Source organism: Balaenoptera borealis, assembly GCF_965194805.1.
Source record: "Balaenoptera borealis genome assembly, chromosome: 18".
NCBI classification, from domain to species: domain Eukaryota; kingdom Metazoa; phylum Chordata; class Mammalia; order Artiodactyla; family Balaenopteridae; genus Balaenoptera; species Balaenoptera borealis.
This window is the reverse complement of record NC_138877.1, coordinates 63190724-63207098: the sequence shown is the minus strand read 5'-3', so window position 1 is coordinate 63207098 and position 16375 is coordinate 63190724. Positions and strand designations below refer to the sequence as shown.

Below are 16375 nucleotides of genomic sequence, written 5' to 3'. Positions count from 1 at the left end.
TGCCTTCCCACCTCTACCTGCTTTTCTCTAGGCTCCCAGCACCTTTATCACTCCATTCCCACATAGTATTGAGATTAATCATCTATATGTCTGTCTTCACTATTCTCTGTGTACCTCAAGGGCAGGGCAACTGTGGGTGTTTTTCTTTGACCAACTAATTAAAGATAAATTTGTACTGACCTGAACCAACGTAAGGGAACTTAGTTAGGTAACAGTTTAAAGTGGAATTCACAAAATTACAAGTGGTTCCTATGAACACTCCAGTGGCACAATTTATTATTCAAAGTTTCCATCATAAATAGATCATTCCAAAGGTGATATAATGTGATGGCTTTATCCCTTTAAAAAGGCCTGACTTTTTAAACTAACTTTCCTCTCTATCAATTTCTTTATCTCCCAGGAAATGTCACTGCAATTTAAAGTACTCTCTACATTTAACTCTTCTAATCTTTTCAGGTATTTGAAAGTTGCTGTCAGTGATAGCTAAAATATGACACGTTTTAAAAAAAAAAAAACATTTTGATAGACATATACCTATATATAGCAGGTGCTTCATTGGAAGAAACGTTATACTCTAAAATAAAATGAAAGCAACAAAATGCATGTTCTACGCAATAAACTCTGGTGGTCTACACTTTCACAAATTGATTTCCACTGGCTAAGCTAATATAACTTATCAGCCGCAATCTTTCAAAGAAAATATAAGGGTGTCTTTATACTACACCATTTAATTTTGATCTTACTGAAAGTTGTCTGGAAGCCCAGACCACCACCCCCCCAGCCAAAATCTCTTTATATTTCCGATTAAGGAGTAGTCAATTATTTATTGAGTACCTACTATGCTCAAGCTCTATGTTCTAGGGAGTACAAATGTGTGTGAACGTTCCCTCAGCTATCACATAGGCAAATTTGGGAAACACAAATTAAGAGACTCATTTAATGACAGGAGACATGATAAGAGTCATGAGAAGGCAGAATCTGATTACCAAATGAAGACACAAACATTCCACAAGCTTGGCAAAGAAGGAATAGTTAGGAACTGGAGGGCCTAGGACAAATTCACGACAGGGAATCTGAGCTCAACTGGATTTTCGTTAGTGGAGAAAAGTGAGGAGGACAGACCAAGCCTTGTTATGAGGTGTTAGCAAATGAAATGAGACACAGAAAGAAAATGAAGTTTAGTGGAAAAGTTTTTAATCAGACAGAAATTTCTAGAAGGATGCTTAGAAGTAAACTGGAAGGATAGTTTGAGGTCTTGAATGTCCAACCAACAGGGTCAAAATTTATTCTCAAGCCACTGGAGAACCAAACTGACCTTTGATAGTTTAAGGCTTAAAATTTAAGCCAGTGGGTCTCAAAGTATGATCCAGGGACTATCAGTGTCCCCTGGGCACTGGCCCCATCTCAGAGCTACTACATCGGAAACTCCTAGCATGGAACCCAGCAGCCTGCATTTGAACACACCTTCTGGGTGATTTTGAGAACCACTGGTTTAAGCAAATTAAAATAATCAAGGCAATGTTAACAGCTATATATCCTTCTTCTGCTGGTGGCATGCGCAACACAAACCAGTGAGAATGGCCTGAAAGAGAAGTTTCAGAGCCATTTCCAAGTAGAAGACCAAAAAGAAGAGAAATAAATGTTTTTGAAAGATTTGTTATTTGACATTTAACAGCATTTTAGGATCACCTTTTAACGTTCCATTAAAGCTTCTCTCTTAGAAGGAAATTAAAAGTGACTAAGTCTTAGAGTGGGGATTACAGCCTACTAGGTTTTCTCTCTCCTCTTCTGATGAAGAAATAGGCAGATTTCTCATCACGAAACGTGTGTCAGGAGGGAATTGGGAAAAAAAAGAACTAACATTTACTGAAGATTTCTGTCAGGCTGTTCACATGCATTATGCCATTTAATCCTCACAAAAAAATGTTATAAGCCAACCTATAGTATTGCCCTTTTATATAGATATGGATACTGGGATTCAAAGAGGTAAGAAAACTTTAAAATGATCAATTAGTAAGGACAAAACAAGGACTTAAGTCCTTTCGCTTCTATATGGTACCATCTGCCAGGAAGTCCAAAGATTCCCATATAAACAAGGAATTCATATTATTTCCAGTTCACTTGATGTTTGAGAGATTCTTTGGAAGCGTTCATCTTGTTTATGGAATGGGGAAGATATTTTGCAAATACTTAACTGATTCAATATTTTTGCCCCTTAATTCACTGTTTTCTTACAAGCTTCCACCTCCAGAGGCATGGGTATCTGTTACTGGACCTTTTCAGGAGAAAAGTCTTCAAACCTGGATGAAGGGCTTGAGGTCCAGCCAGGAAGAGAAAGGGTAGCAAACCCATCCCGGCCCCAGAGGTCGCGGAAAGAAAGGAAGAACAGGGATGGTAACGGCTCCCCACGTCTTCCAGTTTCTCCTCTCTGAGCTTTGCATCAAAACAGGAAGCCAAAGAGAAGAGGGATTTCTGGCTCAAATTCTGCTTAGGACCCTGGGAAGAGATTGCCCGGTGGGCTACCTGACACCAACCTTAGGGTAAACTTGGAGGCACAGGGCGCTCAGAGGGAGGGCTGCACCCACACCCAGGGGACACAGGTCTGGCCCAGCAGTTCATACAGCCCTGCTGGAGGCTCAGAAAGCAGCTGAGTGGTAAACCAGAAGGCAATGAAGGCTACAGGTGGGCCAGAGGCCAGGTGAGGGACAGGTCAGGGATTCCGGAGGGCTACAGGGCCAGAATGGCCAATGTGAGGGTGAATACTTCAGGAAAGGGGACTACCAGGCCCTTCCCAAGTTGCACAAGATCAGATCACAAAGCACACCAACCCCAGATGTCAGTTGTGTGTGGGCCAGCAGGGCCCTGGAGATGGGAGGAGCCCAAGGAAACTCCCTCTTCCCCCTGCTTTCCTGGGGAAGAGACACCCCCTAGACCCATGGAAGAGACTGATTTGCTTACCTAGCGTTTGTCGTTTAACAAACATGTATATAGCCTTTATTAAATGCCAGGCACTATTCTAAGAGCTTAAATGTTAATTCACGTAATACAATCACAACACTGAGAGGTAGGGGTTGTTAGTATCCCTGTTCACAGATGACAAAACGGAAGCACAGAGAGGTTCCGAAAAAAGGCTATACAGTACAGCGAGAAGTCAAAGCCAGCCTCTGCTTAAAACCAGAGAAAGTATCCCACATGATCTACTGAGAAGAGCTTAACTGATCACACTAAAATTTTTTACCCATCAAGTTACCCAGCAAGTGGGAGGTCCTGAGGAAAACCAGATGGGTCACGTGAGTGAAGCAGCAAAGGAGGGAGAGGAAATCTTGTGCCTTTTCCCATTGGAGTGGCAATGTGTCTATGTTTTCAACTTTGGGGGAAAAATATGGTGGCAGTTCACGTACTTCCTAAAGGTCTTCCAAAAGCTTGTACAACAGGTTGAGTTCCTGGAGTGAGGAATCACGCCTTATCTGCATGGCTGGTTTTCTCTTGTCCAGTGACCACTGGAAAATTGAAATGTAGAAGCACTGCTTGGACCTAAGTGAAATCAAAAGACGTACTATTTCTCTAATTTTTTTTAATGGAAAATGTCCAATTCGACCACTCTTTCTCAGTAATGTTTAATTTTTTCCCCAAAAGCCCAAAAGACTGAAATACCAACCTCAGACCAAACCTTAGTTTAAAGGTCTTAAAGTTCACTTTGCAGGGAGCACAGAGCTGCCTATTCGGGAAACCCTTTACCCCCCTGCCCAACAGGAGGACAAAACGAACCGTCAAAACAACAGAAAGGGAGACAAAGGCAGATTGGATATAATTCTAAAAGTTCAGTGTACTGCTTTCAGAAATATACTGTCATTCTTAGGATCAAAATGAATGGACGGAAAGTATAAGGGGTTTTAGAGGCTTTCTGGGGCTTCATTAATTATTTTTTCCCTGATGAGATGTTACCAAATGGAGCCACTACTAATGGTGACATGATCTCAGCTCCTGATGGGCGGTAAATTGGGACACAGAGCCCAGCAAGGTGGCAGCTGTATGGCACCGACAATATATTTATCGGAGATTTGGTTCAGTTTTTCAAATCTAACATGCCGCTGAATAGGTCCTGGGATACAGTGTTTGTACAATGTCTGTTAAAAAATGATTCTTTCCGGGAGGGGAAAAAAAAAAAAGAACAGTGCTTTCAATGTTCAGTATCCTTTACATCTGCTGCTCAGCTGGAAACACTGTTAAAAGGCCATTAGAACCTTAAGGTAGCAGACCTCGAAGGCTCTGAAAGCCAGGGAGCAATTTGCTGTTTGTGTGAGAGGATCAGCCCAGCCACTTCCTTTTCAAGGGCTGAAAACAGCTTCTGTCATGAGCCGTGAAAATCAATTCCACAGGAACCAGGCTGAAATGTGGCCGAAGGTGGTACACCTACAGGCTGGCGCTGCACGGTACAGCCTCCTTCTGGGCTTCCCTGGCACCTTCCAGAAGTCCCAGACAGCGGTTCCCCGGCAGTGCCTGCGAGGAGATAGGCAGCCTGAGACTTCCAGAAACCTCCAGGCTTCTCTCTTAGGACACTGGTTCTCTCTAATGCTTCAGTAGGTTAAAATGAGAATTGTCGCCCAGCATGAAGATAGCTTCAGGAAGTGTCACCCTGGGAAAAGCCTGCTCTCGCTTATTTGTATTCCATCTTTCTGTTTTTCCTGATGAGACTAATTGGGAGAGAGGCTCATTTTTTCCCGAAGAATACTGTTTCAAAGCCTTTCAAAACAGAGAGCAGTTTTAAACTTTTTTTTTCAAGTACCACATCATATTTTTGAAAGTAAATATTTCAGAGGAATCACAATGGCTTTGTCAAGAGTCGTACTTTATAAACTAATGGTTAGAAAGGTTAAAACTCACTTTAAAATGCGTTACAGGGCTTCCCTGGTGGCGCAGTGGTTGAGAATCTGCCTGCCAATGCAGCGGACACGGGTTCGAGCCCTGGTCTGGGAAGATCCCACATGCTGAGGAGCAGCTGGGCCCGTGAGCCACAACTACTGAGCCTGCGCGTCTGGAGCCTGTGCTCCGCAACAAGAGAGGCCGCGATAGTGAGAGGCCCGCGCACCGCGATGAAGAGTGGCCCCCGCTCGCCGCAACTAGAGAAAGCCCTTGCACAGAAACGAAGACCCAACACAGCCATAAATAAATAAAAATTAAAATGCGTTACAGGTTTCTCAGTTATAGGAAACTGTTATTCCAGTGATAAAATGCACCTTTGTTACTACATAGAATTAAGATCAGTATAACCTATATTTTTATATATAGTCAACACTTTGTTAAACTGCAAACCTTTGTATCATTTAATAATAAGCATGTTCTGGATAAAAATAAATCGCCATTCTTTAATCATAGCAATTAGTTTACGTTTATGCATATAACTTCTTACAATATTAAATTATCTATCTTTACAGCAATAACCCAGGCTGAGAAACTGACTCAAAGTTTATTTGTTAAATATAACAAAATGAAAAAGTATAATTTCATGGTTTTTTGCTGTGAATATCTGTTGCACCTAATGTACTGTTTTAACTGGAATTTAAGTGTGATCACCCTACTTGTATTTTTTTTGATTAAAATAGAAAAACATGGGTTTATACAATTTTTATATGTCTAGTATACAAAACACATCATGAAGATCTCTGATTTTAAGAAATCCCCAAGTTCCTTTTATTAAAGAAGGGAAGGTGATAATTGAAAAGAGATTATATGTAATGATTTTGTTGTTGATGACATAAGATTTGCCATTTGCAACCTATTATATTCAATTGAAATTGACCTTTTATGAGAGCCATGTGGTAATATAGGTGAAATAAATATATTCTTTATGGCAGTCATATAAAAAGATTGGCCTAAGCTTTTAACATAGTACTTGACCTCCTGGTGTCTGAATACCCCCCAGTCTGTGAAAGAATATTGAATAAGATAACCACATAATCAAATGAGTAGTAAAAGCACAGTAAAAGCCTTTCACACATTAGCACTTGATAATGTAAAAGTAACAGTCAACTATGTTCCCTAAATTCAGTGCAAACATGTAGCTGGAGGAGAGGCTAGAACAGATCAAGTAGGAATGTTCAGGAATCTTGCATTTCCAGACAATTAATGTTTTAGAATTACAAATTCTTATTTTCCAAATAGAGCTCCCATTATGTCAAAGATCACTTAAACTCTTCAAAATCATTTGTTAAACTTTTTGCTACAAAAAAAAATCAACGATCTTAAATTTTACCATTTTTTAAGTTTTAAAAACTCCCAATCATTGGGATTTGGAATAAAATAGGATAAGCAAACGGCTAAAGGACAACATTTCTTACTTTCTCAGGAAAAAAATTAAGGCCTGTCACTTAAAAATACCTATAACAGCCAAAAGCATGTTGGCCTTTTCAAGTTCATTGCAAAAGTGCTATTGACCGGCTTCCCTGGTGGCGCAGTGGTTAAGAGTCAGTCTGCCAATGCAGGGGACACGGGTTCGAGCCCTGGTCTGGGAAGATCCCACATGCTGCGGAGCAACTGGGCCCGTGAGCCACAACTACTGAGCCTGCGCGTCTGGAGCCTGTGCTCCGCAACAAGAGAGGCCGCGATAGTGAGAGGCCCGCGCGCCGCGATAGTGAGAGGCCCGCGCACCGCGATGAAGAGTGGCCCCCGCTCGCCGCAACTAGAGAAAGCCCTCGCACAGAAACGAAGACCCAACACAGCCAAAAATAAATAAATTAAAAAAAAAAAAAAGTGCTATTGACTTTGAGCTATTCTGACCCATTAAGAAAATAATAACTGAAAGTTAGTCATCATTTTTTGGAAGACCTCAGAGTGCTTTCTTTGCAAAGAAAAGAGTTGCCTCAACTTCATTGCAGCCTTGAGAGGAAACACCTCTAGTTCCCTGGAATTCAGCAGAGGAGCGCTGGCCCCTGCTAATCTCAGCTGTTCTGGGGGCACAAAAAGAGGAAGTCAATTTCTCAAGAAATCCAAGAAATGTAAGGAGCAAACACACTAGCTGATAAAGCCTACAGAACACAGGTGTGCACGTCCAGAATGTATTATGCTACATCTGTAATTAAATGTGTATAAAATGAAGGGTGCCCAGCCCTAAATGTAGTCTCCTTGTATCTGGAAGTCAGGAACAAATAGCTAGATCTGCACAGGAAAAATAGCTCAAGGCGGGATGGGGCAGGGGAGGGAGGGGGGGGTAGGGTTGGAATTACTCTTGACCAGAAATCTTCTAAAAAAGACCCCCAAAGTGAGTCCTACCTACCCATAGGGAGCCTACCATATTAGCAAAGAATAATAGGGATCCTACCGTGAAAGAAACTTAAAATGACTTTTCCCAGTTCCCCTTGAAAGCAATGCTGTGGTTTTATTTTACTCGCGCAGAAGTGCCCAGGGCAGCTGGGTTAGGCCCCGTCTGCTCCAGGCACAGGTGATTACGGATTGAACAGAGCCAGTCCCTCTCTTTCCCTCGGTCCCCCTAGTGGTCAGTGTAGACATTTGGAAGAAAGCTGAGGAAACAGGGTCGGGGTGCGCAGTTTGGAAGCAGCAACTCTTTCTGGGTGGAGATTCCTACCCAAGCTCAAGGCGAAAAATAACACAAAATCATTGCTCAAATATGACTGTCTCCCCTGACAAAAACGTGTACTGAAAACCACATTGAATGCACCCGGAATGTGGCCCCCAGAAACTCAAAGGATGGTGCCCAGACCAACAGCATCAATGTCACCTGGGAACTTGTTAAAAATGCAAATTACAGGTCCTATCCCAGAACTCCTAAGTCAGAACTTGTGGGGACGACCCAAGCGTTCGCGTTTAACAAGGCCTCCAATGATTCTGATGCATGATAAAGTTTATGAAGCACTGCTCCAGACCACTGGCTCTCTTCCCTAGATGCACATCAGGATTACTTGGGAAATTTTCAAAAGCAAGGAAGAGAAGGAGGGAGGGAGGGAGGGAAAGTACCCTTCCCAGACCGATTAAATCAGACTATCTGAAGATGAAGCCCAAGTGCAGGTATTTTTTTAAATATCTCACATGATTCCAGGATAGCCCTGGCTCTTTCCAACTCGAAAGAGCCAGTTGTTAACTTTTCTGGAATTTTGTGAGCCGGTTGTTGAGCTGTGAGTAGCTCAAGATCGGTCACAGTGGGAACACTTAGACCACAAAAATTGGCAAATGCTACAAATCCGGTCTCTCCACACACTACCCTCCAGAGAGCCAGTTGTTTAACATTTATCAGTTCACCACTGGCCGGAGTTGAGAAACACTGGTTTAAAGCAAGAATGCCAAACACTTAATTCAGATAGTCTGAGTCATTCCTCTCAATTTCTCCGTTACCCCTAAATTCCGTATTAAGATTATGAAGATTAACCAAGCATTTCAGTGGCCATATACGTGAGACAGGTGACTACCAGCCTGTCTTAGGGTATAACTGTGACTAGTTCAGATCAACAGCCATAGTCCTTTTCCTTTCTCTTCCAGGCATGGGCATAGGAAGCAATTCTGGAATGAGAAGCGTGGGTAAATCTGCTGGGGGACTTTTGAGGCTCGGCTGCCTCATCAATGGAGAGATGCACATGGGAAGAAATGGTCCCTTTCTATGCCTCTGGGCATAGCCCCTTTGCCTCTTGGTACTCCAGCAGCCATCTTGTTTCCATCATGGCCCTGACCTGGATGATGGTTGGAATGAGGATGGAAGAGCCAAAAGATGGGGAGAACCTGGGACCGGATGATGCTGTTAGCTTTCTGCTTTCTCACTCCTAGAACTGCTCTCTGTTGGGACTTCTTCCTATGTAAGAGAATGGCTCTCCGTGATCATGTAAACTGGAACTCCTCTCATGCTTTCAGGGTCTTCTTTCCATAAAGGCAATGTGTGTGTCCTCTGCTCCCCCTCACCCCTTCCTGACTCTGTACTCACGCTTCAGAGCCCATCGCTCTGCTTCAAGGAGGCATTTCCATAACCCTGCGATCAGAACACAGGATCCTATATTTTTTCCGTTTTTTAAATTTTTTTCTTTTTATTTATTTATTTACTGTGGCCGCACCTCCAGGCATGGGGGATCTTAGTTCCCCCACCAGGGACCTGAACCCACACCCCCTGCAGGGGAAGCACGGAGTCTTAACCACTGGACCGCCAGGGAAGTCCCCACATGATCCTACTGAATGCTTTGCCAGTGCCAGGTACCCTGGTGCTGTTCACTTATCTCAGCCATTCACTGTTAAAGGTGCCCTTAATTTCTGCTTCCCTGCTGGGATTAAAATTCCCTGGGGCCCTATAGCCAGTCCCTGGCATGGTGACTTACACATAGTAGGTAAATAAGAGCTAGTTATTGGAAAAATGAAAAAAAAAAAATGCCTAAAAGAAATGGAGAATAGGTTATAAAAATAATAACCTGAATAATGTGTAAATGTGGAATCAAATTTCTATTTCTCTTTGTTACTAACTGGTGCATTTGTTTAAAAATATTTTTCATCCAGGGTTATTAAAAACTCTTCAATATTTCCATCCAGGATTATTAGAATTTTTAAACCTTTACCCAAGAGTTAGCACTATGAAACCCTTTATTTACAAACATACCATCCAGGGAGTCAACTACACTTTCAAACACTCTCAGGTAAATCACTAAAAACTGAGTAATACAGGAGAAATCTATGAAACTACTTAAAGTCTCGTTGTGTGCCAGCTAAAGAATTTAAGAGAGCAGAATTTGGTCTGCAAAAGGATATAAGCACCAAGTTTGAAATATTAATTATTCCGTTTATACTGGCAAGACAACTCTAAGTCACCTTGCTGGCCTTGCTAGAAGTCTTTTGAGAGATGTGAATTAAGGAGGAAAAAACGTCTTATGATGTTACTTTTGTGGGTTTGAATATGAATTAAGACTAAGCTAATGAATTATTTTATCAATAATTCCTTTACTGCAGTTTTTAACCTAAACTCGTATTTCTATAAAAATCTAGTGACTGAATGGTAGGTCATTTTGGTTTAAAAGGACTCAATTTTATATTTTGTTAACTGTTCATAATACTCACCCATAATTGTAAAAGAACACTAGTCACCCTCTCACATAAATTATAATGCAATGTTTATACTACAGTATTTTAAAGAACATAACGCTGTATATTTTAAATCACTTTTGATAGTGGCCTACATTTCTGCTCACAAGCTATTACAATGTGGCACAGTTAAAAGATATAAGTTTTATGTAAAGAAGTATATCAGTCAACTCAGATGAACTCTTATTCTCAACGATGACATACCATCTTCTAATTAAATCAGCTAAGATAACTCTGTTTGCAAGGATCATTCTAAAATTAATTCCCAAATCAAGAGTCTAACAAGTGGTACTCCTAATAGTCCAGATTTTAGATTGCTTTGATACCTGGAATTAATGTGAATCTTTTAGTAATCTAGTGACTTGACAAATCATAAAAAAACATTTGAAATTCCGCTAACTCATTTCTACCTCACAGTGTTCTTCGAAAGGATTTTAAAGACATCGCCTAACTAAACAGAGGGCAAAGAAATCAGAACTCTGTGAAGCAGGCAGCTAAATGGAAATTAAATTATTTATCCCAAACTAGGAGATTTAATATGTCTCCAAAAGAGTAAGACTTACCAAACACTGTTTTTTCATTTATGTTAATGTGATATCTACATGTAAAATTGAAAAAAGAGTTGGGTTAACAGCAAATGTATCAAATAAGTTGGTTTGCTGGGGAGCAGAGCGAGGGAAGGCTTTTCCCCGGGAAGCCCACCAAAAAAAGGAAAGGACTGCTGGACGAAGGCCAGATAAAATGAAGCATTACATATTTTGAAATTTGAAAACAATAAAGAAAGACTAAAAATGTCACTAGTATATCAGTGGAATATAAGAGAATGTTTTTTTTAATTTTAGACTTTGAGACAGATTTTTAGATTTTTGAGATAAATTGATATTAAAGAGATGGGAGAGAATTTACTGCTTTCTTAATATCCAGCTATAGCCCGACTCTCAAAATACCTGAGATAGAAAAAAGGTGGCAAACTAAATTATTGAGAACAGAGTTACTTATATTTTCTTCCTAATCTGTGGAGATAAACTTCCCTCCTCCCTCTACCCCCATGATAATTTCCTGGAGTAAGTTTTTTTGGACTAACCCAATATTCAGAAAGTAGGCCCAGTGTACTGAAAAAAACCCGACACATGTTTTTACTTTCTATCTTTCATAGAACCACATCTATACAATGATCGGGAAAATGCAAGAGTACACAGACAATTTAGTGGTGGTAGCGTAGCCAATTCCAGAGAACATAAAATCCAAATTCAAAGTGATTTTGAAAAATTGTAGATGTTGCAAGTAAACAGAAAAATAGCTTGAACTGTGAATGAATGCATATGGTGATTGATAATACCAGGTTATAGATGTATTAGATGAGGAAAGAATTGATTTTACATGCATTCATTCGACAAATACAGAATGGCAGTGGGCAAGGTGAAGTGGATGGACTCCAGTGCCCAGGGTCAGAGTGCCTGCGTTTGAATTCTAGCCTCATCACTTGCTATCTGAGTCATCCTTGAGCAAGTTAATTATTTGTCTCTGTGTTGCTCAGTCTTTTCATCTTTAAAATGGGGATAATGATAGCATCTAAGTTACTAGAAAAAGTCAGTAAGGCAATGTTTAATGTTTTCAAAGTAGGTAATGTTTTTCAGATAGGTGCCGGGCACATAGTAATTTCTATATAAGGGATTGTTAAGTAAAGTTGCGGTAGATAAATGAAAAACATTAACCTGTAAGCCAATAAATTACCACTAGTCAGCAACACATGCATATTATAATTAATGACTCCAAGAAGGCTCAAAGCATAAAATAGAGGCACCGTAAGCATAAAACAACATTCCCTGAATTGCCCAGACTTTTAAGCAGATGCTCTTTTCAGTTGTGAGTTCCTTTAGAAGTTGAGCGCCATCAGGATGAGTTGGATTGGAAAGTGAGATAATATTTCTGATGCTGGAAGAAACACTGGCATGTCTCACACTGACCTTTGATCAGAATAACAGTCCTAACAAAGAACTTGATGCTACATGGCTCAATATCTTCCCAGAAGATAGAACAAGAGAAAATAAGCAAGCACACTTTGAAGGCTTTTGGCTAGGTATCTGGAAACATTTTGATACCACAAAAATTACTAAGTATAGAATGGATTGCTGAGAGGGGCTCAAGAGTCTATTCCTTTGGAGGTCTTTGAAACAAGGGCAGATAGTCTATCTGATCTGCCTGGGATGGTTTAAAATCAGGGCTGAGTGAAGATTAATGGTACAAGCTGCCCCCTGAAGGCCTCCTCTTTCCCAAGCACTCTCTGAGAGTCGAACTTTATATATTACCCATCAGTTCCTCATCTGTTGAGTTTGAAGAACTCCCTTTTATCCTAGAATGGAAAAGGGCACACTATTTCACAATTGTGAGTTCCGAGTAAAACTTTAATAATGTCATGATGAAACATCATGTCCTTATTACTTCTCAGTTATTTTACCAGGCAAGCTACCTGTAAATATCTTTCAACTAGAAACAGCTCTCAAGAACCTGAAATCTGAATAGCAGTTCCTTTAAATTCATGTCCCCTGGCAGACTAACAGCACATGCCGTTTCTCAAGCAAACCAGTAAAAATCCAAACAAGGCAAAGGATGGAAAGGAGTTGAAGGGAAGGATAACCACCATATACTAGATAATTAAAAGTAAATGGTATCAGGAACGAGGGAAGAGAGGAAGAGTGTGTTCATTTAATAACAGGACACCTAAGTGATCATTCCAACAGCAATAGGTAGCACTGAGTAAAGTTTACCTTGAAAAAATGTTGATCCTTAATATACAGTTATCTTTCAACTCATTTCTTTTCCTATCAGATGTGCCTCTGACCCCCCAGTGACCTATAGCTTGAGTATTTCCACTGGCACAAAGGACAGGAGGATTTAGGCAAATTCAACAGTGCCCTTAGTCCTAGAAAGTGATTTTAACAAAAGTGCACACATTTTAGAAATTCGTAGCTAATTAGCAAGCAGTGTAATTGTCAAGGGGTGGAGAAAAAAGGGGGAAAAAACCCTCTGTAGTTAAAACTCTACTGAAGGATTTATTTCAACCACTGGCAATGTTTCAGGAAAGTCAATGGGGCCTACAGAAATCATACACACCGAAAACCTTCCCTCTGATATGAAGGAGATTTGCTTCGCGGTAAGGATGAACTGTAGTCTCCTGAAAGTCCCATTATCCACTAAAGAATACTGAAGCAATTTAAAAATACTTAACTATTTTCTTCTTTAAGGTAGCTTATCTGAAATCATGTTGGGAAATATGTGTGTTTAAAAGTTTGAAAAAGCCCAGATAAGAGGAGAAAAAGTTCCTACAAGAAGTGATCCATACTCTAAACCTTTAAAAAGTTGAATTCCCTGAGATTGGGGGGGGGGAGGGGAAAAAAAGCAAAGCTGATGCTTATCAATTAATTAAAAAGAATGAAATAACAGTAGACAAAGGGGAAGGAGAGTTAAGAAACTTAAGGAGCTGCGGGGGCAGTCGCTTTCTATTCACTGATTAACAAATTAAGGAGCTCTGGAAAAGGGAGAAGAAGTGACAGGGAGAGAAAAGTGGTCTTATAATTCACCACAGGTTCCGCCTCCGACTCACCAGAGGCTGCCTATGTCTGGCTCAGAATTTAAAAAGGCTCCCTGTATATAATGCTCCGCGCTGTTAGCGTGATGTGTAAGCTGTTTTTTTTCAATGCCTGTATTTCTAGAAATGTGCTCATTCCAGTGTGAGTAAAAATCCCCACTTGTAGAGTTTGTGGATCAACCGCAATAAAACAGCAATCCCACTACGTATCGAAACCGTGATGTTTTAAGATCTCTGCAAAAATGCTTTTCCTCCAGCGACCAGTTCTTTGGCAAAACGCAGAGAGGCTGGTGGAAATCCAGCGTTTTGACTCGACCCTCCGAGGACCCTGAGGACTCCAGCTGCGGGGTCTGAGCAGCCCGCGCCCCCGGAGCATCTCCTGGCCTCTCTCTCTCAGCCACAGGATTACCTCTCCCCAACACGTTTCATTCACCGAGCCCCCGACAAGCTCGGGTTCGGTTGGAGCTAAGAGCCGGAAAACACGCGCCCAGGCTGCCGCGCAAGTTGTCGGAGGGGCTCTCGGTGGAGGAATGCTGGTGGCCGGGCACGCGGGGGACGCGGGGTCCCAGGAGCCCGGGACGAATCCACCAGCGAGCCACCCGCTTAAGTTGACTCCGCTTCCCAGAGCGGGCGGCCGAGGCCGCGCTCAGGACGGGGCGCGGCGCCGGGTGGCCGGGGTGTCCCCGAACCGCGAGTGACCAACAGCAATCGGGGAAGCACTGAGGAACCGTAACGGGAAAGCCCGCCCCAAATCTGAAACGGGCAGCCCACGAACTCCCCTGAGCAGCCCGGAACCGCCGACGTCGGAGGCCGAGTCCCCCGGTGGGGTTCCCCCCCGCCCCAAGCCTCTCCCGCCCCCGGCCCGGGCGCCGGGCGCTCTGCCTCCCCGAAGGTCAGGAGAGGGGAGCGAGGGGCGAAGGAGCCCTCCGCGTCTCTCCACCGCCCCCGCCGGCGCGAGGGCGGGAGCGGAGAAGGCGCCACTCAGACTGTGGCGCTGGGCAAACTGCGGCCGCAGTTCTTCCAAGTTTGCCTGAGCGAGCGGCGCGGGGTGGGCGCCCCGCTCGGCTATCTGCCCCCGCGCCGCGGCCGCCCCGGAGGGTGCCGGGCTCCCCGGCCCGCGCGGCCGGGGCCAACGGCGAAGGGGGCGCGAGGGCGCGGGAGGGAGGGAGGCGGGAGGGAAGGAGGGCGCTCCCGCGTGTGCACACAATGAGGCAGCCGAGACGCACACCTTCCCCCGCGGGCGAAGCGGCGGGAGCATCCGCCGCCCCGCACAGAAGCGCCGCGGCCGGGAGAGCCCCGACAGAAAAGTGAACAGCAACAGGGGGAAGGCGGAGGGCTTCCGGAGGCGCGGGGGACGTGCGGCCGCCGAGGGCTGCAGCCGGCCCGGGCCGCGCGCCCGCGCTTACCTGCTATCTCCTGGTAGGGGATGTCCGCCAGGCTGAATCCCTTGGCACCGTACGCCTGGCGGACCTCGCCGCAGCTCCGAGCCTTCACATCCGCGCCGGCCGGGAGGGACAGCAGCAGCCCGGAGAGGGGAAGAATCACAGCCCCGATCCAAGAAGGCATGGTGCAACATGCAAATCCAGCTCGGTGAACCCCGGGACCCGTGCGCTCTTCACCTTGCCCCTCAAGCCGAAAGCCCGCCAGAGCCGGCGGCGCGCTCCTCGCCGCTGCCCAGCGTCACCCCCTTCCGCCAGCCGAGGGGACGAGCAGCGCAGCCCTCTGGACTACGCTCAGCAAACTTTTATAAGCCTGATGGAGGATGGCAAGCCAACCAGGGCGGGCTGGGAAAGCAGCCGCCTTGCTGCTCTGGCCCCCCAGACCGAAAACGGTGCAATAAAAAACGAGAAAGAGGAGGAAAAGAAATGTTTAGAAAACCACCATGGGGGTTGAGAGCTGCGACCCGAGTTCCGAGCCGCAGAATTCTAGCGCGCGGCGAGCTCGGCTCGCGGGAGTGTGCGGCGAAGGTGGGGACGCGCGCCGGCTCTCCCGGGAGGGAGATGGACACAAGCGGCCGCGAGGGTGTGCGCGCGCGAGTGTGTGTCGGTGTGAGCGCGGGGTTCTTGGGGCTGCGTGTGCGTGGAGGTATGTGTTGGGGATATACGGGATCCAGGGGAAACCTCAGCTTCACACAGGCTGAGGGAGCCTGTGAGAGTCCTCCTGAAATAGGGAGAAATCCTGGAGACAGACACTGGAGGCAAGAGGGAAGGAAAAAGGAGGGGCGGGAGAGAAACGTGCTACACATTGCACAGCCGAAATTCAGAGACAGAGTCGAAGGCAAAACCTGGACTGGATTTCTTTCTACTCGGTAGAAGAAGGGAGGGGGAAAAGAAAGGAAAGGTTCGTATTTTCTCAGTCCCTGAACATCCTTCCTACTGATCCGAAATGCTACCTTTAAATGCCATAACAAAGTCATCTAGACACAAAAAGCATTTTGAAGTCATTAACTTACTTTAGTAAACTATATTTTTGTGGACGTAAAGGACAACACAATTCCAATTGTTGCTCTAAATATGAGAAACAATTCACGACCTACTGAAACCCAAAGCCAGCGTAGAAATGAACAATTATAGGGGAAATGCAAATAGCAGGGCACAGTCATTACTCTAATTGCTGGTCTCATTTCTCTTTGACTTTGTTTTTATTTTGTAAACGCAGTTCAGGCACACATTAGAGACCAGTAGTTTTTCTTATTTTCAAATTTTGGGTTCTGGACTCAAA

At 43.9% G+C, this 16375-nt stretch overlaps 1 protein-coding gene across 1 annotated transcript in view; it reads right to left on the bottom strand.

Moving 5' to 3' along the window:
• GPC6 (glypican 6) overlaps positions 1 to 15973 on the bottom strand; it is a 1053117-nt gene extending 1037144 nt beyond the window's left edge. The window contains exon 1 of the mRNA XM_082366026.1: positions 15061 to 15973. Within this exon, the coding sequence (XP_082222152.1) occupies positions 15061 to 15220 (160 nt within the window). The 5' untranslated portion in view covers positions 15221 to 15973. The remainder of the gene's footprint in view (positions 1 to 15060) is intronic.
• Between the last annotated feature and the right edge of the window lie 402 nt (positions 15974 to 16375).